Raw genomic sequence first — 23,866 nt, forward strand, 5'->3', positions numbered from 1 at the left:
CTTGTATCTCAGCCTCTCAGAAACCATTCATGAAGTCTAAGTGTTGGGTCCTCTGGATAGAGAACCCGACCGTCCTCTCGCGAGAGAAGGTCTCCTCTCTTTGTGGAAGTATTCAAGGGCAGATGGACATGTCCAGAAAATCCGGGTACCATGTCCTCTTGGCCCAATCCGGGGAAATTGGGATCATGAGTTTCTCGAACTTTCTCAACCTCACGATTATTTGAGGAATGTCGGTGACTGATGAAACGCGTACAGGAGTGGAAACTCCCAGTCCAACACGAATGCCTCTCCTAGAGCTCCTCTTAGCAAAAATTTCCTGAAGCAGTACACTGGTCGTGAACAGATCCACTTTGGGGAACCCCTCAAGGGTTAAAATCTTCTGAAGGCCTTCCTGAGCCACTTCCCACTTGTGTGAGACACTGCTCTGTCTGCTCGGAGCGTCCGCTGCCGTCTTCTCCTCTCTGGCTACGTGAAATGCCGATAGGAAGATTCCTTTTTGAATTGTGCAGTACCAGAGCTGCATTGCCTCTCTGCACAGTGGTAGTGACCCTACACAGAAGCTGTGCGCATGCCCGGCTTCCTTCTGAGTGCCGCTCAGAAGAGTTTTAGCAGTGCACACAGACAATTCTAACCTTCTCAATAATTAATAAGGCACATTCCACAGCCGTTACCTGATATTTGTTTTCTCTCTTAATGAAACTAAATTATAGTAACTAGACCTGCTATTCTGGTCTACTACTACTACTACTTTATATTACCATACAGACAACCATGACCTTAAAAACTTAAATACAGAATACATCCTCAAGAGGTTAAAATGAATATGAAAAATGTGGCTCCATGAACAGAAGATCTAACTGAGATATGCCTGTTCACGTTAACCAAACAACCTTTCCTCCTCATCTGTTATTCTGATACTTGAGACTCTACACACTTATTATACCATATGACTAACTTCAGCCACAGGCTGCATTTAGATATTACCAGACAACCTTGACTCTGCCTACTTTGGCTTTGCGAAAGGTTACTAGACTTGTACATACATTAACTTGGTTGTTGAAATATGAAAAACGTTCAAGCACCAGAATGTGTTACTCATGGTACCTTGGCAAAAGCATCACCCACAATATGTGACCCAGCGGTCAGTTACAATATTGGCTACTGACTGTGTAAGTATGCAACTAAGATGTGTAACCTCATTCCAGGGTTCCTAGGGAGGGGTGCAGCAGCACACCTCTTGGGGGTGACTAACAACTCAGCAACTTCGGCAGTACACTGAAGGAAAGGTGTTTGTCTTCTAAAGGATAGGAAACTCTAGTAACAGTCTAGGAAACAGCACCTTATGTTTCTTTCCATGGTCAGCAGCTGAACATTTTTCAATATAATCATGTGCTATGTGTTTAGATCCCCTAGCATTACCATGTGTCTCGTTTAACCAGTAGCAATTGCAGAAGAGGGGTCCCTAGCTACTTACAGAAAAGTAACTCAACTTGTAGTACCTCTGAGCAATACTGCAATTAACTTAAAAGGCAAATTATGTGATGTCCTTCAATGGGTATCCATAAGAAACCTCAATAAGGCTCTTGTTGAATTTTGTCTAGGTTGTCGTGAGGAAGGGTCGGTAAAACTATAGGCTGTATTATGCGCCTTATGTCATTTTCTTTGGTAGGGTTACAAGCAGGGCTCTAATATGATTTTACTCCCTACATCGAATCAAATGATTTTTCAGCGAGTAAAGAAAGTAATTGGCTTTGACAAAAGGGATACTTTATGCTTATTAAAAGATGTTTGTTTCCATTAAAATTCCTGTTCAGATCAGGCAGTAATTTTAGAGTTCCTACCTATGCCACTGTTCTGCTGGTCACGGATTTGTAAATGTCAATGGAGATTTGTGGGTATAATCAGGGGGTAGGCTCCTAAATGTTTATTGTTTCACATTTTTGTTGGGCATATTTTCCTGTTTTTAGGGAGTAAACATGGATGGTGTGTATGTATCTTAGCTGGAAGGCTGGTTTTGAGTAAGTGTCACAGCTCTGTTCACAGGACAATGTAATGTCGATGGAAAACAGAGGCACAGGAACTCTGATAATCATATTCTGTGGTGAAGTTATTCTGGTGCAATTATCGTACTTACACAAATTATGAGAAGCATGTTCTCCTGGCCTTTAATTACTTAATTAAAATGGTAGACTTCTTGCAATTTTTCCATTTGCAAATATTGTGTCTTATACAAATTATGTGTCAGCCACATCAGTTAAGTGATTTTTGTTTTTTGCAATGCAGATTAATGTTTTTTTCCAATGGCATAAAACACGTTCTGTATGGTCTCTGAGCAGTGTCGACGAATGAATAGCCACAACTTAAACTATTATACTAAGCATTCAATGCTTTTATGTGCATACACATTTTTCTCTGAGCACGAGTACATTTGCTAGATAGTGTGGCAGATCTTGAGGTTTTAGACTGGTTGAGGAGCTCTCTTTATAAAATTGCATATCAATTTCTTTAATCCTATATCTTTGAAAAAAGCTCTAAGACACCTTTTACAATGATTTTTAAAGAATTGCAGTGGTTGCGAAGGGGAAATACCATTCAAAACTCTTTGCACATGATAACCCACTAACTTGGCATGCTCACAAATGTGTTTACCTCGTTAGTCAGTTGAGCACATGGAAATGAATGTGTGCACGAAATCCAACCATCTCTGCACTTAGAGAAAAATAATTAGTGTGAACATTGCCCTACACCACCTCTCTTGTTGAGGTAGTACATGGCTACTGTGTTGTCGGTCATTATCAGGACATTGTTTACCCGTACAGAGGGCAGAAAGGCCTTCAGCGCAAGTATGATTGCCCTCAGCTCCAAAAGATTGATGTGTTGTTTGGACTCTGATGGAGACCAACAACCGCTGATAGTCAGATAGTTGGCATGGGCTCCCCACGCCATGAGTGAGGCTTCTGGCACTACTGTTATCTCCGGCCATGGTCGCCAAAAAGGTTCTCCCTTCTGAATAATGTCCTCGCAGGCCCACCACAGGAGATCCTGTACGACCCTGCTTGGAACCTGAAGTAGGTCTGACATGTTGCCCGAGAACTGAGACCATTGTGTCTTGAGTGCCCATTGAAGGGATCTCATCCATCCACCAGGAAAATGCAGGATGAGGCAGAGCAACCTCCAAAGGTCGAAGGCTAGGAGACGCTGGGCATTAAGACCATCTGCAGAACGTCTTGAGCTCTCACCCCGGGTGGCAAGCTCTTTCCCAAGGATATATCCAGAACAGCTCCAATGAAGTGGAGCTTTTGGGATGGTGTCATATGTGACATCTTGTAATTGAGGAAGAAGCCCAGTCTGTGAAAAGAGTGTCAGGTGACGTTGAGAGGATCTAGTGATTGTTCGGAAGAATGCATCCAGGTAGGGGTAGACGTGAATCCCCCTCTCCTGAGACTCACTGCCATCAGCTTGGTGAAAAACCTCGGGCGACGGTCAGCCCAAAAGGCATAACTCGAAACTGATAATGAGGACCGCCAACAGCGAACTTCAGGTGCTCTAGATGGATTGGCACATGAAAGTAAGTATCCTGAAGGTCCAATGACACCATCCAATCCTGGAGTTGGAGGGCCTGAAGGATGTGAGAAAGTGTGACTATCTTGAACTTTTCCTTCCTGAGGAACTTGTTCAAGTATCTCAAGTCCAAGATGAGTCTCAGTCCTCCGTCCTTCTTAGGTATTAGGAAATATGTAGAGCATCATCCTTTGTTCCTTTCCACTACAGGCACTGGTTCTATAGAGACTTTCTATAGCCAGGTCACAATTTCCTGCACAAGGAGCGGATCTGGTACCTACAAAGAGTGGCTCTCTGGTAGATGGTTTTGAGAGTCTCTGAATGAAGGGAAGGCACTAACCTTGGGCTATGGTTTCCAATACCCAAGCATCCGAAGTATTGTCTTGCCATTCTTTCAGATGTTGAGACAGCCTGCCTCCCACTGGTGTTTAGAGTTTTTGAGGCAGCTGAAGCAGCGGCTGTTGGTAAGGATGCCCCTGCTTGAGCAGGCTTTGTACCTCTACCTCGTCCACCACAGGGGACTCTTCTTTGGCTTCTTTGGCCTCTTTGACCAGCCATTCCTCTCGCTCTTCCTACTGAGGAGTAGTAGCAAAAAGATCTAATCCTCCAAGGCTGTCCACTGGGGTGAAAGGGCTGAGGCTGCCTAATAGCGGCCCTTAAAGATTTGGCTGCCGCCTTGGAGGTCTGCAACTTCTCATGGCTCTTGTCAGCCTTGTTGCCAAAAAGGTGAGAACCGTCAAAAAGCATGTTAAGGAGTCTGGATTGCACATCCGGTGCGAATTCAGACTTCCTCAACAATGCAAATCTGCATATTACGGTGCGTGTTGCCATGGCTCTGTTATCAGCAGAATCCAGACCAGACTGAAGAGACTTGTACATGCCTTCTTTGCAGTCTCTAACAATAGCCAAGAATCTGTCTCTTTCCTCGCCCTCAGGAATGTGCTCAGCCGCCATGAAAATACAGTCCCATAGAGTGAATAAGAACTTTGCTAAGGCACATGTGGAGTTGGCCGATTTAAGAGCCATGCTCCCTGCAGAAAATACTTTACTTGCCCATGCATCTACTCTGTTGTCATCCCTATCTGGAGGGATGGTTGGGTAAGCTGCCTGTTTGGAAGTTGCCGTAGCTGCCTGCACCACCAGACTTTCTGGAGTGGGGTGTTTTAACAAGTAATTGGGATCACTGCTAGATCGGCGGTATTTTCTAGTCAGGTTTTTGTTTAATGCCGGATTAGTTTCCCAATTTGCTGCCACCCTTTTTTGAAGAGCAATGTGGAATGGTAAAATGGGATCCATTTGCCGATCCTTATCAAGGATGTCTGTTAGATCATCCTGCTCGAAGGGGAGGGGAGAGGAGGGAGGGGAGGTCTACTCAATCCCAAGTAATCTACCACCTTAGACATTGACTGTCTATATGATGCATACGCATGCACACCAGCTTCAGGTTTACCAAACTCAAGCTCTGGTGAAGTGCCACTCCACTTCCACTGTCTGTTTTCAAGATGTCAAAGATCTTTTAGTCAAGACTCCTCTGAAATAAAATAAATTCTCAGGCACATTTGGTGTACCATTTTATAGCCCAAATGGTGCATCGTTATCTCATGGCTCATTTTCCTCATAAATTGAGGTTAGTGATTTTAAATAATCTTTCTTTGGCAAAGGAATATATGGTCTTATTTGGAACGGGCATCGAAGGTTTCAGAAATGTTTAACTCGACGCTCGAGGAGTCGTCAATATTTTTACTGAAGTTGTTTTTCTACTTTGACAGCATCAAAGGCTTTGATGGTGTCATTGGTGTAGATGGCACGGCTGGCATCGATGGCACAGCTGGCGTCGATGGTGCTGTCGGTGTCGAGGGTGCAGGTGGCGTTGATGACCTCTATCTTGACTTATGCTTCGACTTAAGGCTCGAAGGATCCTTTGATGATTTTGCATCGCATCGAGACCTCGACAGCTCTCAATGAGGATCAGCCCTTTGTCCCGGCTCGAGGGCACACAGGATTTGGCTGGAGCCCTTTCCTTACCGGCTTTAGAAAGCGCGGTAGGAGCTTGGCTTGCCGAGGGTTTTTATTTCTCAAATATTTTTAGCATTTCAATCCTAAATGCTTCCCATTCAGGATGAGTGGAGGCCTTTATGGGACAAGATATAGCCCTCTCAGGGGAGGTATCTGACGGAGTCGAAGAGGGTGACCTGTGGTGCGTCTTTTTCCACTTCAACAACGAGTGGTGAGAGCACTCCTCAACCTGGATCTTTTTATCTTCTTCCTTGGACAAGAGTCGGCTCGGCGCTCGTCCGAAGAAGGTTTCTTCGACGGGGTATAGATGGGGTTTGTTGGGGTTTATACCTACCACCAATTTCCTCTTTCGCTCCTTCAGAGCCTTTCCGGTCGACTGGCATTTGGAGCAGGCCAAAGTCTTGTGCACCACACCGAGACACCACATACATACTTGATGTGGGTCGCTTATCGACATCTTGGAACTGCAGTCCCGACACTTCTTGAATCCGGTCTTTGGGGTAGTAGGTGTTGAGGAAGAAGACATTGCGAATTGATTACAATAGAAGCACACTGTAGTTTTCCGAAGTGTAAGCTTACTCAGAAAAACGGAACTGAAACCAACGGGGGTGCGCATGCTATATATACACCTTCGATGACATTCCCCTTGGGACGGAGGCCCTCGACGGACATCGAGTCGACTGCATCGACGCACAGCGCCTTCTGCCGAAAAAATAAATCTGGATCAGCTGAAGCTGGATATCGAAATATCAAAGATGAGGAATACGTGGGAGGCCACAAACCATTCGAGGCTGTTTTTAGCTCATGCTAATCACATCTTGAGTTGGATCCCTGGAATTAATATTCAGGAGTTTGACCTGGGGGATAAGTCAAAGATAGGATTGGAAAAATAAGTAAAAAAATCTTTCAGTATTGCCTGAGCACATCTTGAGGCCCTCATGCCTCCAAATATTATTACCTATTCTCTCGATCTGCCTTTTAACACATTCCATTTAATCATATATACATGAGCGCAAACCTATCTTTTCTATATCATAAATTCTATGGACAACCCAATAAGACTAACATGCAACCATGCTATTAAAAAGCATTCTTCTCCTTGCTTCATTTCTCCCACCTTTTGTCGGTGGCACTGATCCCCTCTTTCCCATCATCTTATCTTTACCCTGCTCCTTTCGCTTCTGCAGACTAAGGTCTGGATACCCATAGCAGGGGCACAATACGTCAATTGTCAGACAAGCCTAGGTTCTTAGTCTATGGTGGGAATCTGCCACAATATTAAAACTGATTAACATAAGTCGTAACATGGGCAAATATAGGCAATACATTAGAAAGGTAAATGCTGGCGATTTCATAAGCAAGACGCTTCTGTATCGATGGTGCTTTATATTATACAGCCATGCATTTAAACACTTTTATGTTGCATATAATTTTGCAGCAGCAAGATGTCCTAATGAAACCTCGACAGTTGAGTAAACGTTTCACGCACAACTCCTACTTAAAATTAACTTGGCTGGGATTTTACACTATGCCGGTTTTGCCTCACATAATTAGTATGATTTAATACAAAATGTGGTGAAGCAAAAACTCACATTATAGAAACCCACACTTTGATTTTCTAGCAGATGATTTGTGGATCAATTCTTAAGATACATTGCTTTCTTTGATACCCATTTCAATAGTGGTCTTTCTTTTGGTAAGGAGCTTTTCACATTTTCCACAGATTACATATTGTAGGATTCTGTAAATTAGTTTGAATCTAGATCTAATTGATGTATTGCACCGTTTCTCTTTTTGTTATAGCACTTGAAAAGGGGCATGAGCCCGAAAACATGTGAAACAATTGAATCGGTTAGTTAACATACAGCAAGATGATTTTTTGGAAAACGTATTTGTGATGAAAATCATTTAGAACTGTTACTCAAGTTTTGACGGTTCTACATTTGTAATAGAGTGCGGACATAGGGTTTAGACTATCAGCCACATTACATGTTCACCAGTACAGGAAAAAAAGGGTAGCAAAAAGGGAAGTGAAGGAATTACCGTCATTTTACCACCACTTCCCCACAGGGCCAAACAGAGTTGGCAGGTGAAGAGGAGAATTTGTTGTCCTTTAGCTTAGTGGAATTATCCCTTGCTGTAAATCCATCAAAGTACTCATTGAGTCCTATCGACTCCCGAAACAGGTGATGAACACTGCATTACCAACACTCAAAATGCGGTAGTAAACCAGCCTGACCAGTAATGGTAAATGAGTTTGCTGGTAATTCCACAAAAAATGCCGGTATAACTACCAATCTCATTATAAGGTCTTATACATTGTAACTATGTTCTTGTGGGATGAGCCAAGAGGTTTTCGCAAGGCCCTATGAGAGGGTAGCCAGCAGAGAATTTCAATATTTGGAAAGCCCTCACTTAAAGTACAGTGGCCCAATTTCCAGAAGGAAAAATGTGTATTATTGGCAATGGTACAAACAGGGAGGTTAGCAGTATCAGAGCACCTTCCCCCAGCGCCTCTGGTACCCCTAGACCTGTCCTTGCTACCTGTGGGCCACTGGACAAAGAGGCAGTGCCTAGAGCCGATATGTGTGTTGCACCTGAAAAAAGCATTTGTAAATGCAGCTAAATGTGCCACTGCTTTTTTCACCTGGAATCTCGATCTCGTTAGTTGGAGCAATAGCAGGAATGCGGGAAAAACCATGAAGCCGCCATCACTAACAGGTTGGCAGTCCATTAGTGGAGAATTCAAGAATGGTTGTGTCAGAAATAGGGCCGTCTGTGCAGCTCATACCCAGTACTGTAGCAACAGTAATTCTATGAGGGCTAGGTCTAGCTAGCTGGGAATGTGTAAGGGCATCCAGCAGTACTCAGTGACAACACAGCACGAACACAAATCTCAGTGTTTCTCATTGTCTGCTTTGCACATCCAGTGAGCCACTAGGCCTGTGTTGAGAGGGGTGTCCCCCAGTGGCTTCTGCTGCCAATCCTGCCTGGGCACTGTGTGACCTGGCCCATATCTGCCAGACCTGCATCACAGGCACACTGTTGATCGACGCAAGGTGAGAATTAATTTACATGAAGTTGCCCTACGCCTTTGAAATAAGCCATCTGTTGCTTCCTCAAGGCAAAAAAAATATTATATTCGGAAGGATAACTCGGGGGGGCAACGCACTTGCTTTGGGAACAAGCAGATACATTGCAACATGGGATCAGTTCCTGTTCCAGTGCGTGGAAGCGAAGAAGGCTGGCATTAAGCAAGATATAAAGGACCAAAGAAAATAATAAAAGCAGCCCTTTCTAGGGCTGATTTCAGAACTGCTGCTGCCGTTTACATTTTAAAATTAAAAACTGCAATTACTGTGACCTGCAACACATCCGTCCCCTCTATCTACAATCTAACGAAACAAAACTGGGGTCTACTAACCAAATAGGCAAAACAGAACAATGATGGCTGGAAAGTTTCAAATCATCCATAACCACTGGCACTGCTCTGGGCAATCCTCCAGACCATAATTTCTCTGATTGGAACTGTGTGGGTCACTTGCTGGTTCCAGTCTGTGGCCAGACACTTGATGACAGCCTGCGCTTTGGGGTCCATGCCTCTACGAGATGCTCTGTCCGTTTACAGTTTAGCCCGAGTGATGCCCAATAGCCCAGGTGGTTGTGTTGGATGTGTGCTTATATTCAAAGTAATTTGGTAATATGGGCCTATGTTCACCACCAAAATAGATATTAACGCTACATATGGTGATTTATTCTTGTATGAAATGTATATCGTATTACAGTGATATTGTAATCATATTTTCTTAGTATACTGAGGAACAATGCTATGTAATGCAGCTTCCTGGTTTGTCAACGGGTGAAAGGTCGTGTACCATCACTTCCCGTGATGTCACTTGGGGGTGGGTCAAATGACATCACTTCCTGTGCTGTCAGAGGTGAAGGGTCATGTGGCGTCACTTCCGCTGCCCTGGCATTTTGTAGAATTGGCGTCATACAGGAGTATGTATAGTCTGGAAGAGATGTTTTTAGGGCTCAAAGACAGATTTAAAAATCTAAAAGCTATACATATGACAGACCAGTTGCATGTGTTCACCAACAGTGTAGGTCTAAAAACAGACGTTTGGCATCATATCTTTCAGTAAATGCTTGAGAGTAATATCGTCCTTCACCAAAAAGGGTGGTAAATATATGGAACTGAAAGATCGTGGGGTTTCATTGTCAAAATCAGAAACAGTCCAAAAAGGTCAAGGACACAGGATAGTACAAGCAATGGCATGCAGGATACAGAGATGTAGTGGCCATTACCAGCCATTAATATGGGTGTACCTTTGTAACTAACAATGAAAGGGATCATACAAAGGCATGCATATGCAAAGAAGAGCCAAGGCCTTTCCTTTAGTTAGCCATAATGTGGAAATACAAACATTGTACTGCAAGCAAGGTAGCAATGCAACTCTCATCATCCCATGAAAGATTCATGACACGGGGTAGCAAGCAGGACACAAAGCATGTGTTAAGGAAACACAAGCTTAAGACCGACTTCTGTACATTCCAGGCCTTCAGTGGTTGTCCCAAGCGATCATGTACTTTCTCAAACACCCCAAAACAATGTTGAGCGGGACGAACAATATGAATACCGGGGCATCCTCTAGCTCCCTTTATAAGGCAAAAAGAAAATAAGTGAGATGAAGCACCCGAACCCTAACAGAGCAAAGCATGTGCATCTGTGAGAGTCACAGCACACACCCACCAGTCTGCATACACAATGTCATGCGTGGTATGCTGCCTCTTGAGGCAGCTATTCTCCCTCATTACGTAGCATCCTACAAGTCTGAGCAAAGCCTGGCACCTTCAATCCGGGAGCAGATAGATCACCGGGAACATCCAGGGGAAATTAGACTGAGGATTACACGCGTCTGCTATGTTAGCTTAGGCCGGTGCCCATTTCTGCAGGTCCTGATTTTTCAGCAGTCTTGCAAGTCTAGAGAAAATGCAGCTGAAGAAATAAAAGCACAGGGAATACACAGGAGCAAAAGGAAACCCCCACACAACATGTGAGAGGTCCCACGGAAAGAGGATCCATCTTGTACCTGGCAGCCACTGATGATGGACTGGAACCCGGACCCGCAGAGTCTGTTTATCGTGAGGGCAGGAGCAGGGACAGGGACGCCAACCCGCAGACCAACGTGCCTGGCAAGGTAGGCAGCATCCGAGGAACTCTGCAAGACACAATGGCACAAACTTCAGTTACACCCAAGACCGACCTACTCTTCTGAAAGCTAAGCACAACAGCCACATACACATCGACACTAAACTATAACATTGCATTTCTCAGCACACGTCAACCCTTTCAGTGGCAACGTGTTTGTGAATGTCACACTGCTAATGTTCCTAGTATTCAACCTGCTCACCCAATGTAGCAACGCAAGCACAGCCAGAGAGGGTTTAACGTTTCCACCCCCACAAACACATCTGGTGCACACATGACCAGTAAGCAACATAACATAAGAAAAATGGGTCAGAAAAATGTGTGACGCTTTGCAGACCAAATTGCGCTTGTGCAAAGAAAAACATTGCATCAGTCTGGCAATACCCAGCGTTTGCTTGTTTACATAAGGGATTGTGGCCTGCACAAGTTCGAACGTGGACAGAATGTGACGGTTGTCGGTACTCCTGTTGCTGCCCTTGTGACCTCCGGTTCAGGGGACGCAGGGGTAGAACCCTGAATAGAAATCAAGCGGGGTTCCAATGAGAGATGAGTTTACTTTCTGCAGTACCTTCATCTGTGGGTTAGCCTAGGTCAGGGGGTTTGATACTCAGACAGTGGACCTGCTTGGCTTCAGAAGCTACCTTTTGCAGGGAAAACTATTCGTTCTGTGAAAATGAAAAGCATAATAATAACACACAGTGACAGCTGGTGGATTTTTAAAGCAGTTCGCAAACGCGATTAGAACAAGTGAAGTGAGACGGTCTGAAACCACCGAGGTGGGTTCAGAGGGGAATTCCCACTTGAGAAATATTTAAAGATACTGGGCTGAAATGGTGCATTCTGGAGAACAGATTTCAGGAGATATTGGATAAACAACTGTAGGATTTAAAAACATGTGGGTGAGGGAACACATGCAATAATAATTCAAAGGCCAGATAACCTACAGTACACATTAGAAGATCACTGCGGCAAAGTGGAGACATCCGCATCGGGGAATCGTGTACCCACTACCTCTGGGGAGAATATCAGTAGATATTATTAAAGGGGTGCAAGAGTTGTATCTCGGTTGCGTTAAAGTTCCTGTAATGGGATTACAATTCCAGTTTTTCGTGCAAGGTAACTTGGGCACTTTATTTGAAGCAAGCGTTCAAAATACTGCTGCTCCAGCAACATTGCGCCAGTCACGTAGGAATGTATGCGAGCAGGTAATTTAGTAATGGTTGTAGATGCATCTCAGTTTCCCTTATTGAACAGGTGTCAGGCGTGGCACCCGTTACTGGCACCGGTGAGGTTTTGCCGGGCAATTTGCTGTATCTCGTTAAGCTCAGAACAATTGCCTTTTTTAAAAATAAATAATGCCAAATTGTTTTGGTGTGGCTGCAGAAACAATCCCCATTCTGCCTTTGCTTAAAAAGTAAGTAGCTTTTTTAAAGGTAAGAAGACTTTATTTCTATGTATTTATTTGGTTGGTTACACTTTCGCTCGTTATGTGCTTGAATATCCAATTCTTTTAGTTTGTTTGGAGTTCTGTTCAGAGATACTCGCCTTTGTAAACACCCCGCAGCGAATCTGGGGACAGTGCCTTTCGCTCATGATATGGAAACTGATGCCACTGCAGCAGGAGTCTTGTCTTTGTGCTCACCTGCCAGAGCACATTGCAATGTGCACTAACTGTGTGGAGGGATGGAGAAAGTGGCTTCCTCTGGCTTAGGTAGAGCCCCTAGCATTGTGGGGCCAGAAAGCTGTGGGTATGATCTGGCAGACCAACTGGAAGGAATATTGAGGAGATGTGTACAGTAAGTCAGGTGGGCTGGGGTCCAATTGCCAATGGGTACTCATTTCTGTTAAGAGGGACCCTCATTCAAAGTTCAAACAGGGTGAAGCCTTTTTTTGTATGTAACGTTTCTGTTAAGAGGGTGAGGATTTGTAAATCCATAGACCACTAGGGGCAGATCCATAGGGGTTCCGAGGGTCCATTAGCCCTCGTTAATTCCAATGAAAACGTATGTACTAAAGCAGCCCCACAATTGCCCGGTTAGTGAAGTAAAGAGACCATCCCCATCACTTCCACAAAATGATGTGTGTATGAAGGGGCAGTTATTGCAAGAAATTGTTTTGGTGCCAGCAGCCATGCCGCACAGTGGTCTGTCTGCCTGGGTGGCGAAGGCACAACACATCACACAACTGAACACTTCTTTTATTACTCTCTGTCGTGCCTGCTGGATGGTAGCTGGCAGGGCCATAGGAACTGTAGGCCTTTAAGGATGTGAAACCAACTGGTCGATCTAGCCTCTTGCAGATCTATGTACATAGTGTTATCATTATAATTATAATGAACCTTAAACCTGGCTCATTAATCACTTGCTTGCTGAGGGGCAGAATGCAGCAACATTTCACTACTTATTTTATGTAATTGCTGCATAGGAAGTGTAAAAGACTTCTGGGCGTAATGGCTTAAACTCTGCACCGCAGTGATGTCCAATTGTTGTATCAACCATGCCAGTCGCCAAACCGGAGTACATAAAAGTATACCCACTGCTTGATATCAAAATTGTAGAGCATGAAAAGTACTCAAATGTTGCACAACAGCTATTCTAAGAACAGAAGTTAAACATTTTCTTTGACTTTGGAATGTTGAATTCAATATGTATTATCTAATGGCTTTTACTGTCTCTCGCTCCCAACCAATCCTCCCCTTTTCCAATCCTTTCTTTCTGTCTTTTGTAAATATTTGTACTTACGAATGCTACACATGTGAACTTACATGCTATTTGTATTTCTGTGTATAATTATCATTTAAAGATATTTTGTTTATCAACCAGTGTTGTGCAAGCCCAGTTTTGAGAAAGGCCAGGAAGGCCGAAACACGTGTCAACCGGAATTGGCTCATCAAATCAAATCTAATTTCAGAAACTCTATACACTGAATGGGTGCATCTATTTAGAAGAGCTTTAGAATAGCTGTGGTGCAACATATGATTATATTTCATAATCTACAATCTGCATAGGAAGTGGCCATCACAACCAGCAATCACCTTTCTGGGCTTTCTACCCTCCCCTCAGTAAGGTGGGGGCATGTTTACTTAGAACGGCGGGCAAGTGTTACTGTGGCGTAAGGTCCCCCCCACCCCATCATGTCACAGGTAGCGCAGCGCTCTCACATATAAGGAGTGTGATCTTCGATGTACATGCCTAAAAAAATAATAAAGGGGTTACACTGGTGTTTCAGGACATGGAGAAGGAGAGATCCACAAAGTAGGTGGTCATCCAAGCAAGGGCAATGTCTTCAAACCCAGCTTGATCAACATGATGAAAAGCAACAAAAATATCCAGAAGATAGAATAGAAGAGAGGGAGACAGGAGCGGAGGCGTGGCCGGCAGCAATGGAAGTTCTGTGGCTCCGGCTCCAGGCCGCAATAAATCCTGCTTATATCCTGGTTTAAACACAATTCTGAAGTGGAAAAAAGCAACACCGAGTGTTGGAAAGTCCCGGGCATCGGGATATGGTGGCGGCGTGTATTGAGCGGCCCTGGATTCTCCGTCAGCCTTAAAGACAGCAGAGAAGAGTGACGCGGGGAAAGATCCCAATATGACAGATATAGAGGCCAGCGAGCTTGTGGGCTTGAGGGAGCCCCGTCGCAGATCGGTGGTCCGGAACTCGGGACGAATCCCATAGGTATCCACCATTACAGAAGAGACACTGCGGGGCAGTGCGAGGCTGCGGCCAAAGGCAGTGGAGGAGGAGCAGTGCAAGGCAACTGGAGAGCGCAGTGGGGGCTGCAGACAGGACCCAAGCGTGAATGGAAGTGGGGGACTGGAGCGCAACATTAAACCCGTGTCGCAAAGGTGAGGCGCAGAGCATGCAGTGCGCCAGGGCAGAGCAAAGGAGGGAGAGCGGCCTCCCCATCGGGCTGGCTATACTGAAAGCTGGATTCCTGTGAGCGTTGCAACGTCGGGAGGCAAGCCGGTAGAGGAACAGATAGAAGAGCCCATTGTCGCCACCTGACAGCTCTGCTCAGAGGCCAACACATCAGCTGAGCAGGCCCCTCTGAAATAAGCAGTCCACACGGGCCAAGTAGTGATCCGGCCCCCACTGGAGAGGGAGAAGAGGCAGCAGGGACAGATGGAGACCTGGCAGTTGAGGGAGGTGCCTGGCGCAGATACTGGGGGCAATAACGCACTGCGGACCTCTGGCTGACAGCAGTGGGGCAGGCGCTTTAAGGATAAAGCCGGTAACACGGTAAGGTACAGGTGGTGGAGTGTGTGAACCAACCAGGTGGCGGAAGCGACTGGAGGCTTGAGTTTTGGCACACAGGACTGTTCCGAGGAGGGAGCCCCGGCCACCAGGGGAGCCGAGCAGACAGGGGCCGCAAGGTGGTGCAGGAGAGGAGCGAGTGGGGAAAGGAGACCAAGCTGCACAAGGATTGTGATCACTGCCTCGCACAGCCACACAAGGCACATTTGAAGTATTTTAGTAGAAGGCTAGGTAAAGATTTTAAATTAGAATGGCTCTTGTTAATGATTTTATATGATTTTTTTGTGTCCATTAAGATGATATTGTTGGGTTAATGGTAATAACCAATAAACCTATAAGACATGCATTACTTACCGTAAAAGCATTTCTGATGATTGTATCTGCTTAGATTCACATGCTGTGCATATGGTCCGACATCCAGTGGTAACCGCGGAGTATTGCATCTTGTCTTTCGGGGGACTGAAAGGGGACGTCGGCATAGGCGTGTCTGAAACACTATCCCTATCGTGACGTGTGTAGTACCCAAAATCCCTCACGCGCCGAGGTCCCTCCGATTGTATTTTTTCTGCCATGAGGGAACCCAAGGCTATAGTGAGTGAGTACATGAAGAGAGAAAGTAGTAAGAAGTCTATGTTCCTTCCACCCCGAGCGGGGAGGCAGGGAGGGCGCATGTGAATCCAAGCAGATACAATCATCAGAAATGCTTTTACGGTAAGTAATGCATGTCTTCTGATGATTGTTAATCTGCTTAGAATCACATGCTGTGCATAGACTAGCGAGCAGTACCCGGAGTTGGAGGTGGGTTGTGAGAAGGAACAGTAGAAAAAAGATGTCTTAGTACTGCTTGTCGCACCTGAGAATCAGACCTAGAATGAGTGTCTAGGCAATAGTGTTTTGTAAAGGTGTGTACAGAACTCCAGGTTGCTGCTTTGCAAACAGGCTCTAGGGGAACATTTGCAATGAATGCTATGGATGCCCCAGTGCCTCGAGTAGAATGTGCTCTAGGCTTGAAGGGCAGTTCTCTCTTTGCAAGAGTGTAACATAGTGTGATGCATTGGACAATCCACCTTGATATTGCTGATTTAGAGACAGGGTCCCCTTCTCTACCAGCTGCCACTGAAACAAAGAATTGTTTAGTTTTCCTCAGTGGTTTAGTTCTATCCATGTAGAACATGACTGCCCTGTGCACATCTAGTGTGTGAAGGCTTCTTTCGGCCATGTTAGTAGGTCTCTGGAAGAACGTGGGTAGTTCGATTGACTGGTTCACATGGAACTTCGAAATAAATTTCGGCGCAAATCTGGGATGTGTGCGCAGAACTACCTTATCTTTGTGGACTGTAACAAAGGGGTCCAAAACCGAGAGGGCCTGTAGTTCGTTAACTCTTCTGATAGAAGTGATACCTACCAGAAAGTCTGTCTTGTAGGTCAGGTCTTTCAGACTAGCTTTATGCATAGGCTCAAAAGGGGGTCCCATGAGCCTAGTTAAAACCACATTTAGGTCCCAACCAGGGGCTGGGTGAGTGATGGGGGGGATACATTCTTTTAACCCCTTCCATAAAGGCTTTAATCACAGGTATTTTCCACCAGAACACCTTCTGCTGTGACGTGGTGTAGGCTGACAATGCCGCTAGGTGAACCTTTTTAAGGAATTGAAGACTAACCCAGAGTCCAACAAATGGGTTAGATATAACACAATGTGTGAAGGCGAGCAATCGGTGGGATTGACACCTTTGGAACTGCACCAGATGACAAAACGTTTCCATTTGCTGGAATAGCAACAACGTGTGTTAGGCTTTTTTGCCTCCCTCAGTATGTCCATGCATCTTTGAGGGAGTTGCAGAGATCCAAACTCTAAGACCTCAGGAGCCAGGCTGCTAAGTTCAGAGTTTGTGGGCATGGGTGCAGAGTCTCCCCCCTGTCCGGAGACAACATGTTGTACGGGCAGGGCAGCTTCATTGGTGGGGAGAGGGACATTTCCATCAGGTGCGCGAACCAAGGTTGGCGGGCCCACATGGGAGCCACCAGAATCATAGTGACTGGTTCCTGGTGCATCTTGTGTACTATCTTGTTCAGAAGGTGAGTCGGGGGAAAAGCGTAGACAAATTTCCCCGACCAAGTTATCCAGAGACCATTCCCCTTGGATCGGTTCTGGGGGTACCTGGAGGCGTAATCTTGGCATTGGGCGTTCTCCTGAGTAGCGAACAGGTCGATCTCTGGAAACCCCCATTCTGCGAAGACGTTGGATACAATGTCTTCGTGCAGTCGCCATTCGTACTCTTCTGGCAGAGGAAAATCTCTGCTGAGTACGTCTGCCAGAAGATTGAGTTCCCCTGGAACATGTTGGGATATCAGGAACATCTTGTGTTTGAGAGCCCATATCCAGATGTTTTGGGACAGTTTTGATAGCCCTGGAGAGTGAGTGCCCCCCTGTTTGTTCAGGTAATACATTGCTGTTGTGCTGTCGGTTAGGACAAGCACGGTCTTCCCTTGCAGTTGCTCCTGAAAGGCTTTCAATGCTTTGAACACTGCTAGTAGCTCCAGTAGGTTTATATGGTTGGACGCTACCTGAGGGGACCACACTCCGTGCGCTGTCTGTTGAAGCAGGTGAGCCCCCACCCTGTGAGAGATGCGTCTGTCGTGAGAGTGGCTTCCACTGCAGGGGTGGTGAAGGTTTTCCCCTTCAAGAGGTTCTCGCTCGACCACCACTGCAGAGAGAGAACGAGGGATGGCGAGACAACTACCAGATCTTCCCATTGTCCACTGGCCTGACACCACTGGCTGTTGAGCCACTCTTGCATGGGACGCATGCGCAGCCGCGCGTGGGGAACCAAGTATATGCATGACGCCATCATTCCTAGCAAACGCATAGCTTTGCGTACAGTCACCTCTCGACTGGCTACATACTGTGGAACCTGAGAGAGCATGTTCTGAACCCTCTTGCTGGAAGGGAAGACTAAACAGTCTTCCGTACTAATTAGAGCCCCAGGAACTGTTTTACTTGGCTGGGGACTAAACTGGATTTCTTTTCGTTGATAGAAAATCCCAGGCTGAACAGTAGGTCTACTGTTTTTGGGTGTTCGAAAAACAAACGCCGAACGAGTCCCCTGTGATGAGTCAATCGTCGAGGTAAGGGTAAACTGGAACTGAAAGTCTGCGCAGGTGTGCCGCTGCCACTGCCACTGCCAGGACCTTGGTAAACACCCTTGGCGCTGAGGCTATGCCGAAGGGGAGTACCTTGAACTGGTAGTGTTTGTCCTCAATCACGAACCTTAGGAATTTTCTGTGCGCTGGCAGCATTGAAATATGAAAGTATGCATCTTTCATATCCAATGTTGCCATGAAGTCCCCCTGTTTTAGCAATGGGATCACCTCTTGCAGTGTTACCATGCAAAACTTCTGGGGCTTTATGAACTTGTTCGCTGGGCGCAGGTCTAGAACAGGACGCTTGGTGAGATCCTTTTTGGGTACAAGGAAGTACACTGAATAGATACCCTCGTTAACCTGAAGAATCTGGACGGCTTCTATGGCGTCCTTTCCCAGCAGCGCTTCCACCTCTTGGATCAGGATTTGCAGATGTTCCGGTGAAAGGCGTTGATGTTTCGGCGGTCGGCCGAATTCCACGCAGTAACCGTGGGCGACCGTCTTTAAGACCCACTGGTCTGAAGTTATCCCTTCCCATGCCCTGAGGAAAGAGGTTAATCGCCCCCCCTACCGGGGAGACATGGGAGTGGACCTGGACTTGGTGGTCATTTCTGACCCGAAGATGACGCTCCTCTGGAATTGGAGCCTCTGCCAATATTCTTTCCGCGCTTCTGACCCCTCTGGGGGTGGTAAGTGGGGCTTGCAGTCGGTTGACTTGAGTTGAAGTTGCCCGTGCCGAAATTGTTTTGAGCAGCGCGGGCTTGTCCTCAACAGGACCGCTGAGAATTACTGCTCCTCTGAAGAGGGTTTCTGGGAGATTTGGTGCAACGACTTAATAGTCTCGTGCTCCTTCTTGACTGTCTCCAACGCATCGTCTACCGCCTTCCTGAAGAGGTTGGCCTCTTCGATGGGTTTGTTGATAATGGATGCCTGAGTCTCAGGCCTGAAGCCCGACGTGCGCAGCCACGCGTGCCTCTTTAGGAGAGTACCCTGTGCGAGAGACCTGCCTGCTGTCTTTGCGGTGTCCAGGGTATTCTTTACCACATTCTGATTGGCAAGTTTGCCCTCCGAGACAAAGGCAAGCAGCTTAGCTCTGGTTGGTTCCGGAACCTCTTGAAGGCCTTCCTGGAGTAGGTTCCATTGGGCGTCGACGTAGCTTGCTAGTAACGTCGTGTTATTGGCAATCCAGACGGTATAGGCCGCCGCCGACGTAACCCATTTGCCTAAGGCATACAACCTTTTGGACTCCTTGTCCAGGGGTGACTCTCCCGTGGCAAGGGGAATCCCTGCTGTCTTGCGAGTGTTGGTCACCACCAGCGAGTCTGGGATTGCGTGTCCTTTGATATAAAGCGGGTCGGTGGGGGAGGGTTCACAGCCCTAGTCTGAGCGCGTGTGAGTAAGGAAGGGGCCAGCCGTCTCTTTACAGAGCTCAAGAGACGGATAGACTGGCTTGCCGGAGGCTTTTCATTAATAATGTCCTCCGCGAAATCTTGTTCGGGCAAGGCTTCAAGCGTGGCAATTTTAAAGAATTCCGCTGCTTTTTTCAACATGTTGTTGAAAGCCATTTGATCATCCACCGGGGAAGCTTGTCGAATCGGGGTGGATGGGGGAGAGTCGAGGCAAACGATATCAGATTTGTGATCGTCCTGCTGGGTGTCCTCCCAGTTGTCCGTTGCTCTTTGATCTTCCCCATAGTTGTCCAGAAAAGAAGACTCCTCTTCTTCTGTATAGATGTCTCTATACGTGTCCATCTGGACATCTTCTTGATAGTCAACTTGGTGTTGGACATCTAGGTGTTGGACATCTTGTGTTTGAGGGTTAGGGTCTCCCCGATTCCCCCGTAGTCTTCGTCGAAGATGTTCTTGATGGGCAAAGTGACTTAATGGGGAATAACTGACAATTCGGTAAGATAAACAATGTCTCATGAAGAGCTCCGCTATAGGGCGACCAGTTATTTGGGCGGAAAAAAACAATCTGAGGGACCTCGGCGCGTGAGGGATTTTGGGTACTACACACGTCACGATAGGGATAGTGTTTCAGACACGCCTATGCCGACGTCCCCTTTCGGTCCCCGGAAGGACAAGATGCAATACTCCGCGGTTACCACTGGATGTCAGACCATATGCACAGCATGTGATTCTAAGCAGATTAAAAAGCATCAGAAATAAAATTAAAAAAAATGGAAACATACTAGGGGATCGGCCAGAACATTGTCTGGAGTGGTGAGGTAAGAGGAGAGAGTTGGTCTCCCTGTGGAGGGGGAGTGAGTGCTGTCAACACAAGAAGGGTACTCACTGCAGCCCCCCAGACGACACATCAGCAATACAAGTTCTGCAACCATACCAGCTCTAAAACACACCACTATACAGGTTGGAGTGCGACATGTTGAAGGGTAAAAATAAAAAAATAAAAACCAAGCACTTTGACGCCATAAACCGAAGACAACAAAGACGACGTGTGGGCAGAGCGACGCAGAGGGAGCAGGCATGGAGACCCTCAGAGGTGTTACATTGGAATGGCTAATGGCGTCAATACCGGAAGATATCGCTGCAAGGAAAGATACAGGAGGTGGGAAGTGATGTATCTCTGGTGCGAGTAGACCTGCAGAAAGTGAATGAAAGACGGACGTAGAGCAGCTAATAAACTCGATCGAGGACAACCTGACCACACTTAAGAACCAAGTGCAAGGCCTAATAGGAGCGACAAGGGTGCTAGAGCCCAAGGGAGAGGACTTGGAGGATCGATCCTGCCAAAACAAAAATTCACCTGGTGGGGGTGCCGGAACGTGAGGAGTGGCAGAGTGCAGAGTTATATGTAGAGAAGCTGATCATGGAGACACTGCGCATAAGAGGTCTGTCGAAGCTTTTCATAGTGGAGCAGGCTCATAAGAGTACCGGGCAGGCCCTCACTAACGGGAGGGCAACCCAGGGCAATGGTGTCCAAATTGCTCAACTGCAGAGACAGACACGATACTGCAGGTGGCTCAGAGGGCTGGATACTTTGAGATAAATAATGAAAGATATTCATATTCCCGGACTTCACAGAGGTCCAGAAGCAGAGGAGATTGTTTGATGCATTATGGCACAAGTTAAGAGAGCTGAATTTACGGTACATGACTATCTTTCCAGGAAAGCTTTGAGTGCTCGCTGACGGAAGGTCCTTGTTTTTCACCAACCCACAAGAGGAATGGGAATGGCTGGAACAAAGGATGCCAAGGGCGGTGCCGCCAGGGGCCACCATCCAGTGGGGAGCAGCCTCATCCTGGGAGGGGACGGGAAAGGGACAACGAAGGCAGCAGAGACTTAAATGCACCGCCCACTGAGGGCATTTGGTGGGACCTTTTTCAGTTAGCGCAAGGAGTGGGTGGAGAGTCTATCCCGCCCAAACACAGATCTCTCGGACCGCACCAGAACAGGTGTGATATGGAGGATTACATCGGTTGGAGCAGGTTTAGAGAAGGGGGACGGGTGAAGGGGGACAGGAGGATGTGGGAGATTGGGGGAGGGTTTGGTAAGGGGGTGGGTGGTAGAGGGGGTTGTGGGGGGGTGTTGGCTGTTGAGAAGTCTTAGTATTGTATCAGGGGCATGTTGTTATGGGGGAACAGGTGTTACAAGGCAAGACCTCAGGTGTACAAGGGGGGTTCGATGAAGCGACTGTATTTGATGTGTTGGCGCAGGCCGCCTTAGAGTAGGCACATGTAATGTGCGGGGACTTGCAGTAGTGGAAAGATGATGCAGGTGGGCAATATTTGAAGCAGCACAATATTCAGTTGGCGCTGCTACAGGAAACCCATTTACAAGGATCAGACTTGAAAATACTGGAGTCCAAATGGGGGAGGAGGATATTTGGATCCTCCTATTCGACGTTTGCAAGAGGAGTGTTGATGTGGGCTAGCCCTGGGTGTCCCTCTACAGGGGGAGCACACAGTAGGGGATAATGAGGGGAGGACGATAGCCGTGGTGAGAAATCTGGATGGTCAGGAGGCATGTGTAATACACTAGTATGCTCCCAATGTGGACGCTAGGGACTATTTTTCATAAGAGGGTGAAAATGACTGGGGGCTGCCGCATTGGCCTGTAAGCCTGGGGGGGGAGGAGGGGTTAACTGTGTCCTGGACCCAGAATTAGATAGGGAAGGCCCCACAAAACTGCAGGTGCGTGCGGCGCTGCGTCAGGTTATAGAGAGGCTGGACCTGGTGGAACTTTGGCTGGAATCACATGGGCTAGAAAGGGGGTACTCATACCGATCAGGGGTCCATGATTCATACTCTAGATTGGATTATATGTTCATGGGAAGAGAGCACTTTCATTTGTTCATGGCGGAACCTCAGTAACTGGATGGGACTCTGTTGGTCCACTCCCCACTGGTGGTCACACTGGGGGGCCCCCAGCGACATTTCGCTGTAGTGTTGTGGAGAATGCGGCTGGGACTGCTGGAAGTTGTTGCTAACAAGCCCTCATTAAGGGAGGCAAACGCCTCTTTTTCTTACTAAATGAGGACTCCGTGGATGATGCGGGGACGCAGTGTGAGGAAATTAAGGCAACCCTGAGGGGAGTGTGCTTGTCCCAGATGGTGGGGTTTCAGAGGATCCTGTGCAATCCTATGAAAAGCCTGGAGGGGGAGATTCAACCGCTGGAATGAGACTTGGCGCAGGAGCGACAGGTAGGACAGGAGTTAACGGCGAACAGAGATGCTCACCAGCCCAGGACTCGCTTGCGCAGTTTGACCACAGCCGCTATACAGGGAGACTGCATGGGGAAGGGGAAAAGGTGGGCAGGTTTATAGCATGGCTAATCGGGCAGGAGCGCCCTGGGGAAATCATCACCAAAATACTGAATCAGGTGAGCAACCTAGTTCTCTCTCTGCTAAATATAAATGAAGTATTTCTGGGGTATGCGAACGAGGGCACTTACTGGGATATGGAGGCTTTGGATTTATTAGACCTTGTGCGAATGACTAGGCTGGCGGGAGAAGTGAGGGATGGGCTGTACACGCCCATAGAAGAGGGGGAAGAGGCCCTGCACCATACGCGCCATGGAGGTAAACAAAACCCTGGGGAACGATGGGCTTCTGGTGGAATTTTATAGAGAATTTGCAGACATCCTAGTCCCCCAACTGAAGAGGGTCTTTGATAATGCGTTGCAAAAGGGGATACTTGCAGAGACAATGAGGGAAGCAGTAATAACTGTGCTCATAAAAAAGGTAAGGACCCGACACAGTGAGCTTCTTATAGACCTATTTCTCTATTGAATGTGGACACGAAGAACCTGGGTACGGTGCCAGCATCCATACTGGCCAGGGTCGCTTCCCGCTTGGTGCACCATGATCAGTGTGGTTTTATAGGGGGACGGATACAGGCATGAACCTGCACTTTCTACACGACATAATGGACTTGGTCAAGGACTCTAAGAGGGAAATGGCACTGGCTGCGCTGGACGCGATCAAAGCGATTGACTCACTTGAATGGGCGTGGTTGTTCAGAGTACTGAAAAACTATAGCTTTGGAAGTGGGATCTTACGGTGGCTACGCCTGTTGTACAATAGCCTGACGGCCAGGGTCTAGACAGGGGGATGGGTATCTCAGGGGTGGTCACCGGAGCAAGGTACGCGTCAGGGATGCCCGGTCACCCCGATTCTATTCACGTTGGCACTTGAACAGCGGGCTCAGTACCTCCAGATTTA

General features: G+C 47.0%; 1 protein-coding gene across 1 annotated transcript in view; it reads right to left on the bottom strand.

Moving 5' to 3' along the window:
- Nucleotides 1-23,866, bottom strand: part of ACAA2 (acetyl-CoA acyltransferase 2) — a 417,950-nt gene that overhangs the window by 280,069 nt on the left and 114,015 nt on the right. The window contains exon 3 of the mRNA XM_069626958.1: nt 10,671-10,799. Coding sequence (XP_069483059.1) covers nt 10,671-10,799 — 129 coding nt within the window. The remainder of the gene's footprint in view (nt 1-10,670; nt 10,800-23,866) is intronic.

The sequence above is a fragment of the Ambystoma mexicanum genome, chromosome 6p (assembly GCF_040938575.1).
Source record: "Ambystoma mexicanum isolate Mex_15411 chromosome 6p, UKY_AmexF1_1, whole genome shotgun sequence".
Taxonomy (NCBI): domain Eukaryota; kingdom Metazoa; phylum Chordata; class Amphibia; order Caudata; family Ambystomatidae; genus Ambystoma; species Ambystoma mexicanum.